General features: G+C 37.4%; 1 protein-coding gene across 1 annotated transcript in view; it reads right to left on the bottom strand.

Moving 5' to 3' along the window:
- Positions 1-4132: 4132 nt before the first annotated feature.
- ARNTL2 (aryl hydrocarbon receptor nuclear translocator-like 2) overlaps positions 4133-10628 on the bottom strand; it is a 65021-nt gene continuing 58525 nt past the window's right edge. Inside the window, exons 14-16 of the mRNA XM_010856015.1 lie at positions 9514-9589; positions 7791-7899; positions 4133-5273 (exon numbers count right to left, since the gene is read on the bottom strand). Of these exons, the coding sequence (XP_010854317.1) occupies positions 5137-5273; positions 7791-7899; positions 9514-9589 (322 nt within the window). The 3' untranslated portion in view covers positions 4133-5136. The remainder of the gene's footprint in view (positions 5274-7790; positions 7900-9513; positions 9590-10628) is intronic.

Genomic DNA, 10628 nt, shown 5'->3' with positions numbered 1-10628 from the left:
AGAGGATGAGATGGCTGGATGGCATCACTGACTCGATGGACGTGAGTTTGAGTGAACTCCGGGAGTTGGTGATGGACAGGGAGGCCTGGCGTGCTGCGATTCATGGAGTTGCAAAGAGTCGGACACGACTGAGCGACTGATCTGATCTGATCTGATGGGGAAGAAGGTCCATTAGAGGATAAAACTCACTTAAAGAAAAACAGAGCTGAGAGAAGGAAAGAGGGAGAGGCAAAAAAGAGCGACAAGTAGAGTCAGAGAGACCAACAATGATGATGACATTGGATGTGATATGAGCAGAAGGAAACCTTTACCAGGTTAAGCCACTGATATTTTAGAGTTGCTATAGCAGTTAGCACATCCTGATGAACACACCCTAAAATGTGTAAAGTGACATGTATCTCCCTTCCGAGTGGTTTTATTTATTTGGCTGAGCCAGGTCGTAGTTGTAGCATGCAGGATCTTCTAGCTTCGTTGCAGCACATGGGATCTTTAGTTGCAGCATGTGAATGCTTAGCTGTGGCATGTGGATTCTAGTTCCCTGACCCAGGCTTGAACCCAGGCCCCTGCACTGGGAGTGTGGAATCTCAGCCACTGGGCCACCACGGAAGTACCCTCCAGTGGTTTTAGAACACTGGATCTTCTACCCACTCTTTCCACTTTAGAAAGTAATTAAGGGCATATGTTTTTAGAGGAAGTGTAATATGTTAAATAAAAACCCCAAACTAGTAGTTACTACAAAATATAGTTTAATTTCACTTTTCATTATTTCCCACAAAATTTTAAAAATACCAACATATAGACCAGAGCAAGTGAAACAGAAAAGACCTTAAAAGTTGTATAAAAGACAGACCTAAACTCAAGATTGTATGAGCAGTGACACCCACACACACCAAATACTCTGAAATGAATTCAGAAAGCATGTCCCCCGTTGGGTGAGTTTCACATCTGGAATGATCCTAAACAAAAATTGTTATTTTATGTGGAAAGGATCTTCCCAGACTTCTCTTAAAAAAGCATTCTTTATTAAACAGAGGCAGACTTATTCTAGGAACAAAAGTCCTAAATGCCTCTCCTAGGCCCCATGGAACTTAGAAAAATTAACGAAAACAAAGCCCTGTAGGGATGAGAAAGTGACCCCTAGTGGCCACTCAGCAGGTTTTCCTTATGGCTTCTGAAAACTCTACCAGTGAGATGTCAGCCCTGCTCGTGCCCACGGTATTATGTTCGGCAAACCTGAGTCTCTAATTCCAGAGCCCAGCAATGACCGACCTGAGTGACAGATTCCTCTTTAGAACAGGATCTGAAACTGGACCCATTAAACATGGGCTGATACCTAGAGATTGGCTATTTTATATACTTGTGCCCTAGACTCTATGGAGATTTCTCATTATGACAACCAATGAACACAGCCTCTTCCCACTGTGACACTGTAATTACATACTTTCCTTTATTTCTGTTTAGTTACCAAAAGTCTATTCTGTATCTTCCTGTTTGTTTTTGTGTTTATCAGTGTTTTCCAAATTTAGTGACTACTACAGTGTATACCAGCCACTCCAGTGTTATTGCCTGGAGAATCCCAGGGATGGGGGAGCCTGCTGGGCTGCCGTCTATGGGGTCGCACAGAGTCAGACACGACTGAAGTGACTTAGCAGCAGCACAGTGTATATCTCAAGTTTTATTTGATTTCAGGTTAATGAATGTTTAATACTTCTAAGTTTACTAATTTCAAAAAAGTTTTAAGTTTGATACATTGATAAAGGTTCACAATTATTTACATTGAACCGAGGATCAATAAATGTTCTTTATAGCAATTAGAGGTAAACACCCATACTTAATAGTATAAATTTTGATCTATTTAAATAATACCCACTTAATAAAATGTCCAAGAGCAGGGCTGAAGAATAAAAATATAATGTGTATCACATGTGTAATTTAAAACTTTATGGTAGTCATATTAGAAAAGTAAGAAAATAAAATTAATTTTAATGTTTAATTTGGTATATCCAAAATATTATTTGAACATGTAATCAATATAAAGTTGTTATGTGATATTTTATATTCCTTTTTTTTTCATACTAAGTCTTTGAAATCTGGTATACATTTTATATTTACAGCACATTTCAGTACATACAAGTCACGTTTCCAGTTTTCAGTAGCCACATGTGGCCAGTGGCTATCATACTGAACTGAATATTTCTAGCATCTGATTATGGGTTTGACTCCTATGGGTGAGAATCATTACTCCATAGGAAGTAAATGGAGAGATCAAACCTCTTTTTACAAATAAGGAAACTGAGGTACAGAGAGTTAAAATGGCTCTCTTGAGTTCACACAGAGAAATTTAGTTTAGCAGGCTCTCCCAATCCAGGCATGCCTCCCATGTAGATAATTTTTAGAATTAAAAAAATAAATAAACAGTATTTTTTTAGGATATTTGATTAAATTGGTAGATATTTTCACCAACATGTAAGAAGTTAATTGGTTCGAGTAAAAAAAAAACAGTATAATGTAAAGCATAAAAAATATGTCACTCTTAACAGCAATCAAGTATAAATAGAATGCATGAAGAAAGCACTGAACTTAGAGCTACAGTATCATACAATGCTTGGATTGAATTCTGGGTGCAGAGGAAGAAGATAAACATCAGAGTGGGTTACTAAAGGATCAAAGCATCAGTTCAAAGCAATTCAATTACTATCCATCCGTAAGTCTATGGAATAACCTCTCCTCTTACAAAGAGAGAGAATTGCTACTGTGCAAGCAGAAATGACCAAGTTCGAGAAAGTCTGCATTTCAGATCCCTGGATCATGAGGGTTGCCCCCACCTCCTTGGGAGGTCAAGGGGCCACAGTGACCTATCCTGCTACACTGGATTAGGCTGACTCTGGAGGTTTAGCACAATCTGCAGTGGTCCAGACTCCTGAAATGTTACCTCTGTAGGCAGACCTCTCTACTTGACTTAGAGAACAGGTATGTATATCTGTCACGCTTCTTCAGACTTAATTATCATGCTTGTGTGCATATGTGCATGTGTGTGCTCAGTAGTGTCCAACTCGGACTGTAGCCCACCAGGCTCCTCGGTCCATGGAGATTCTCCAGGCAAGAATACTGGAGTGGGTTGCCATTTCCTCCTCCAGGGAATCTTCCCGACCCAGGGATCACACCCAAGTCTCTTGTGTCTTCTGTATTAGCAGGCAGATTCTTTACCATTGAGCCACCCAGGAAGCCCAACTATCATGCACAGGCTGCTACAAACCAATACCCCCATCTTGTAGGATTTCTTTGGCTTTGGCTTATTCTACACTTGAATGTCCCCCAAGTTCTCAAATGCCAGAACCAGAGGTGGTGCTGAACCTCTTACATTGCTGGAATATTGCATTGGCTCAAGATAACAGGTCAATACATCCTTGCCCACATGGCCTCTGCAAATGTCACATGTGAAGGAACATATGATTTTGGTCGTGGCCTGTTACTATGTTGCCCATTAATGTGTCTGAAAGTTTAATCTATTGCAGCCTAAGGATATATATGTAAGGTAAAAAGGATGCTCTGAGGAAAATCTGCTGGAGAGGGACAGTGTGACACAGAAAACTGGGGTGGATCCCCAGGGGTTTCCCCATTAGTTTCCTGCCTATCTTACTTTTACTTGCGAGGCACAAAAGAGAATATAAGGGAATACACTTGGTAAACTAGAAAGAGCTATTAAAACCATAGGTATTATGGAACCATTATAATATTATGGTATTATGATCTTCAAACATGTAGATATACATACAGTATTTTAAATATCCTTAATTTCTGCACTCAATTTGAGCCACTTCTAGATTACTGGTTTTAAAAATGCTTTCAATTTTTAATTATAGCTGGAAAATTGGTTTTTAAATTCTTTCTCATTGCCTCATGGTTTTAAAAATGTACTTGTCATTTATGTAATTACCTTTGGTTACAAGCAGTAGTTGGAGAAGGAAATGGCAACCCACTCCAGTGTTCTTGCCTAGAGAATCCCAAGGACAGGGGAGCCTGGTGGGCTGCCGTCTATGGGATCACACAGAGTCGGACACGACTGAAGTGACTTAGCAGCAGTAGCACAAGCAATAGTAATTGTAATTTCCTAATAATTTAGAGAGCCAACAACTAGTTCTTAGGTCACTTAACTAATCATTTAACTACTGAGACTATTGGTTTCCCAAATGTGTATAAAGAAACTGGTTTATACACATTAAACATTAAAAGACATATGAACTTAATTGTGACATTATGCAAGACATTGAATCTGCCTGGACCCACTTCTTCCACTAAGACTAATCTATTGCTAAATACCTTTTCAGCATCAGAAACCTGTTCTATCTCTAATAAAAATCTTGAGTGGTTCTATTAAGAGTAAATCTTAATACTCTTGAGTATTAAGGCAAAGGCTAATCACCCAGCTCTAGGGCCCAAGATCTTTCCTTTTCTGCAAGCAAAGTTGAAACTTTCTCAGCTTTTCCTTTTGAGTTTTAAATAAGAAATCATCTCACTTAAAATCTATCTCAAAGTGCTCAATTGAGCATAACTATTGTGGTTCTGTACTTGCCCAAGTCCACAAAGACTGAATACAGTATTCATTGTGATCACAATTACAAATTGCACTATCCCTTTAAATGTCCAAGTACTCACTATTTTCTTAAAGTGGATAAGCCCTGTCCTCAGTGAAGGAAATATATGAGGAATGGAAATGTTCCAAATTATACAAATCTTCTAAGTCAATTATAAATGAATCCTGAGATTACAAGGAAAATGTCCACACATTAAACTCCCCAAACTCAAAACAACTGCACCATAAAACAAAACTAAAACCAAAACAAGATACACGTGGCATTCTTGGTTAAAAAGATTTTAGCAAAAATATAGCAACTAGTGGGTTTGAAGCCATGTCGATGACTAAAGCAGTCTATAGAAAATTCTGTGAATCTGAAGATTTCCCCAAACACATTTCCCCAAACCCCTATTAAAGTCAGGAGCAAATCTATAAAAACTGGCAGACCATTAATAGGAATAAGAGATAAAAACAGTATACAAAGGATACAAAGACCATATAGTCTTTTGTAAATGAAATGCTTTGAGACTTTTCTCATGTTTAGAGTTAAAAATCAAATGCTAGAGTGTCCAGTGGATGTCACTGAAGTCCCCGGGGTCTCCCAGGCCCCCCTCTGCTTCTAAGTAATTCATGAAGGCAGCCATGGCTGTGTCATCATTGTCACAGAGGGCTTCCAAGTCCAGCTGGACTCCTTCTCCTATCAAATTGAAATACAGGCTTGTGTAAGTACATTTGGAAGTTAAAAAATGAGTTATCAAAAATGGCAAAACAAGGTTAGGATACCATACAATGTATTATTGAAAGCAAAGCATACGTTTTACAGATGCCAGATATATTTTTTAATGGGTTGCCTATTTTTATAACAATCTGCTGTCAGATAAATTGCACTTCACTCATTTGATGCACATAAGGGAGTTAGTCTATGAGTTTTCTAATAGAAAATAAAAGCACTAAGAGGTACAGACTCTGAGATAGTTGGACGGTAAGGGCTGGGGTTTATTCATGTGTGTATATAGAGCCTGGAAGGAGACATTTAACTTCAATCTGCCTTGTGAAAATGCTTGTTTAACTCCAAAATTAGAAGGCTGAGACAAAAGCATCACCTTCCAAAAATCTGAAAGACTCTAATAAAAGGAAGGGGTCCCCAGATTTTTGATTGAAAAAGGAAATAAAGAGGAACCACGGAAATGTGTTTTAAATAAGATATGAAGAGGTTCTAGAAATCCATGGTTAAAACACAGTGAGAGATTAATCAAAGGTTTCTAAGTATCTTCCAAAGTACAATAGAATTTAAGATGATTAATATGTGGTTTTTGGAGAAGGAAATGGCAAGCCACTCCAGTATTCTTGCTTGGAGAATCCCATGGACAGAGGAGCCTGGCAGGCTACAGTCAATGGAATTGCAAAGAGCCAGACATGACTTAGTGACTGAGCATGCAATATGTGGTTTTGTGTGAAGCTGAATGTCCAGGTTCCTTCAAGGCTTTTGATTCTCAGGGCTTTCCCAGTGGCTCAGACAGTAAAGAATCTGCCTGCAATGCAGGAGACCTGGGTTTGATCGCTAAGTCAAAAAGATCCTCTGGAGAAAGAAATAGCTACCCACTCCAGTATTCTTACCTGGAGAATTCTAAGGACAGAGGAGTCTGAAGGGCAACAGTCCATGGGTTCCCAAAGAGTCAAACACAACTGAGCAATTAACACTTTCACTTTCTTTTTTTCCCTCTGATTCTCTTTAACATTTATTTTCAGGAGATCAGAGGCAGTTATGGGGAGCATAAAATTGTATCCCTTCAAGTTTCTTTATTCGGACTTTGCATAGGTATAGTTAAAATGAATAATTACATCTTAAACTTTTTATGATTGGTATCTTTTAAAAATCTTTTTCTGGAGAATGGAATTTTTCCCTAAACATGAGAGCTTTAGTTTTATTTAAATTGTGTTTTAATAATACTCACAACAACTCAGTTGATAATCAGACTTTCAATGACAGGTCCATTACGTAGAATGTACTGTGTGTGCTCAGATGCTTAAGTTGTGTTCAACTCTTTGTGACTCTATGGACTGTAGCCCACCAGGCTCCTCTGTCCATGGGATTCTCCAGGCAAGAATACTGGAGTGTGTTGCCATGCCCTCTTCCAGCGGATCTTCCCAACCCAGGGAACAAACCTGCATTTCTCATGTCTCTTGCACTGGCAGCCAGGTTACCACTAGTACCACCTAAGTAGCATACACTTAAAAACTAACACTATGATTTCTGTATTTAAGATCCTAAATGAAAAATCTTAGTTTGTTTTTTGAAGTAGTTGATTTTATAATGTGTTAGTTTTTGGTGTACAGCAAAGTGATTCATATATATATATATATATATTCTTTTTCAGATTCTTCTCCATTATAGTTTGTGATACTATATTGAATAGCGTTCCCTGAGCTATATAGTAGGACCTTGTTGTTAACCTATTTTATATATAGTGGTTTGTATCTGATAATCCCAAATTCCTAATTTATCCCTCCCCCTGCCTTTGTCCTTTGATAACTATATTTGTTTTCTGTTTGTAGGTCTACTTCTGTTTTGTAAATAAGTTCATTTGTGTCTTTTTTTTTAAGATTCCACATATGTGATCCTATGTGATATTTGTCTCTCTCTGTCTGATCTACTTAATATGATAATCTCTAGGTGCATCCATGTTGCTACAAATGGCATTATTCCATTTCTTTACGGCTGAGTAATATTCCATTGTGTGTATATATACCACATCTTCTTTATCCATTCATCTGTTGATGGGCATTTAGGTTGCTTCCATGTCTTGGCTATTGTAAATAATGCTGCTACAAACACTGGGGTACATGTATCTTTTTGAATTAGTTTTCTCCAGATATATGCCTACCAGTGGGATTGCTAGATCATATGGTAGCTCTATTTTTAGCTTAAGGAACCTCCATATGTTCTTCATAGTCATTGTACCAATTTATGCTCCCACCAACAGGGTTGAAGGGTTCTCTTTTCTCCATGCCTTCTCCCACATATATTATTTGCAGAGTTTTTGACGATGGTCATCCTGACCAGTGTGAGGTGATATCTCATTGTAGTTTGGGGGAAAAACTTAGTTTTAAAGCTGTTTGCATATTTAGAAATTTCCTAAACCTGAAACTATAGTGATTAAAAAAAGAGTTTTTGGAAAACCAAAATGGTGGTCCATTGTGAAAGAAATCTTACCGAGGAGTGGTTCATGACTGAGGGGAGCAGTAGCACTTTGGTTTTGCTTTGTAGCTTCTCGTTCCCCTATTTCAGATGGACTTAGGGTAATCAACTCCTTATCTGACATCTGTAATGACAAAATAAAAAACAGTAAGTTTCCTATTTGAATGAAATAAATATTTCTTAGCAGGTTTCATATGTGGGTGTGCTGTCATGAACAATATGGCAATTTGCACTTACTGAGTGTCCTATGCTTAGTACTCCACAAATAAAATTTTGTTTCATGTTATAAATATTGTGTGGTCAAGAATCTGAGGCCTAAAGAGTCTAATATCTTGTCTAAAGTGTTGGAGCCATGATTCTAACTCAAGTCCATCTGACTCCAAAGCTCCTACATTATTCATAATCATAACTAGAGTATACAATTACACATATAAGGGAAAGTTTTAGATTAAGAAGGAAACACATTTCAGTATTTTTAAAATGATGGTAAAACTATATCTCATCCAAAGCTACAGTGGGAAATACTGCTTTGGAATAGGGAATGTATTAAACCAGAGACTTTTACCAAAAGTTGTAATAGTGTTACACAGACATAGGCCAAACAAACTGATGTTCAATATAGCTCATCAAAAGAAATTGTTTACCTATATTGCCTGATTCAGTTGATAAACTTTATCATAATGCCTACATAACATACACTACTCAGAGATTCTTGTGTGCTACAAGGACTTAAATCCCTGTTTCTGGTCTGGCACAAAATGCATACCCAATAAACAGGTGTTAAATGTATGAGTAAAACTTGAAAATACCAGAACAAAAGTCTATATTAATATAAAAAGATATTTTCAGGTTCTCTTTTGTCCCTGGTCAGATTTAATTTCTCTTCTCTCCTATATTCTCATGTGCTGTGTCCTATGTCATTTCAGTTGTGTCTGACTCTTTTCGACCCCATGGACCATAGCCCACCAGGCTCCTCTGTCCATGGGATTTCCCAGGTAAGAATCCTGGAGTGGGTTGCCATTTACTACTCCAGGGGCTCTTCCTGACCCAGGGATTAAGTCCGATTCTCTTACGTCTCCTACGTTGATGGGTGGGTTCTTTACCACCAGTGCCACCTGGGAAGTATACCTACTTTAGAGCATTTTGTTGTCTGGGATACATCACAATTATATTATATGAGGGTCTTCCATATATTCAGTGCTCAGTACACACATTTTGTATGTATTTAAAATTGCTAATATTTGTTCAATTGAATTAAATAGTAGGTAGTACTTATTTTGTAGCTTATATTAAGCTTTCTTCCAGACCATAAGGAATACTTTTAATCCATAGACTTGGAGTTTGTTAAAATAACAACTATTATTTATTGAGCACATACTATGTCCCAGGAACTGTGAGGTTTTTTGTTTCTTTGTGTATTAAATCATTTAATTCACACACCACTACAAGAAACTGGAGCTATTATTAATTCCTCTTTTACAGATGAGGAAGCTGAGGTGCAGAGTTTAAAAAACACACAGGAGGTTGTCCCAGCAGGTGAATCAAAACTTGGACCCAGACATTATGGTCCCAGCAACTTCACTATTAACCACTATTCTACACTGCCTCTTAAAAACTCTGGAAAGAAATCATTTTTTTTTTTTACAGGATTGCCTCTTTTCTCAAAAGAAATAATCAACAAGGACCAATTTTATCATTCATTTATTTCATGAATATTATCACTTACAATAGTACTTACATTCCTGCAGTTGAGAGTGTGTGTATCTTTCAATAAATCTGTTGGACTTGAATCAAGGGATGAAGATGACTGTAACCTTCAAAAATGACACATAAAACATGTTGTATGTCTATGTATATATATTTTAGAGAAATTTCTATTCTGAATACAGTCTACTGTTAAAAATACAGGGAGGAACATAAAGACTGAATATCACAACAGTTTTCATCATTAGACTTGTTCAGAGCCAGACATATATTTGACTACAGAGTGCTGAAAACACTGTAGTAAATAGAAACATAAAACCCCAAGGTGAAAGCTCTTAAGTACATCATGTTACCTGTCTTAATACAACACTTTGCATAGTAATGGAACAATTACACAGTTCAAAATAGGCACTGACATCAAGAATCAGTTCTTATCAGGATACTAAAAAGCAGAACTAAAGAAAGATTTTCTAACATTCTGCAACCTTTTCTTTAAGTGGAAAATACGTCATGTTTTTACTATAATAGGTCATCTCCAGGTACAAAATCAATGAAACACATGAAGATAAAAACATGATCATAAGGCTTTTGAAGAGATAACAAATCTCTTCAAAACTTAATATGTAAAACTTACAATGTTATATATTACTAAATGCTCAATTATGTGATACATAATGGCATAAACATAACTTATTTCCAGGGATGCAGCTGACAAGAAATTATAGAGGGAGAAATCAAAACAGAAAAATGAAATGAATTAGGTAGGAAACATAGATGAAAAGATTAGTGACATGTCTTGGAGATTTTTCACAATGTAATGTATATAGCTTGGCTGACTGCTCATTCTGTGGTTCAAGGTTTAAAATCACCAACCACTCTAGCCCTTGTTTAAAGATGAAAAAAGCTAACTTCCCCTAACCATGCATGTCACTACCAGATTCTGAAATATGGCTTTCTTCATATTAGTTTACTGGGCAAAAACCTGCTATTTAACTTCACCTCAGTCCCTTTTACGGAGAAGGCAATGGCACCCCACTCCAGTACTCTTGCCTGGAAAATCCCATGGATCGAGGAGCCTGGTCGGCTGCAGTCCATGGGGTCGCTAAGAGTCGGACACGACTGAGCGACTTCACTTTCACTTTTCACTTT

This window comes from Bison bison, unplaced genomic scaffold, assembly GCF_000754665.1.
Source record: "Bison bison bison isolate TAMUID 2011002044 unplaced genomic scaffold, Bison_UMD1.0 scf7180017864370, whole genome shotgun sequence".
NCBI lineage: Eukaryota > Metazoa > Chordata > Mammalia > Artiodactyla > Bovidae > Bison > Bison bison.
This window is presented reverse-complemented; position numbering and strand designations above follow the sequence as displayed.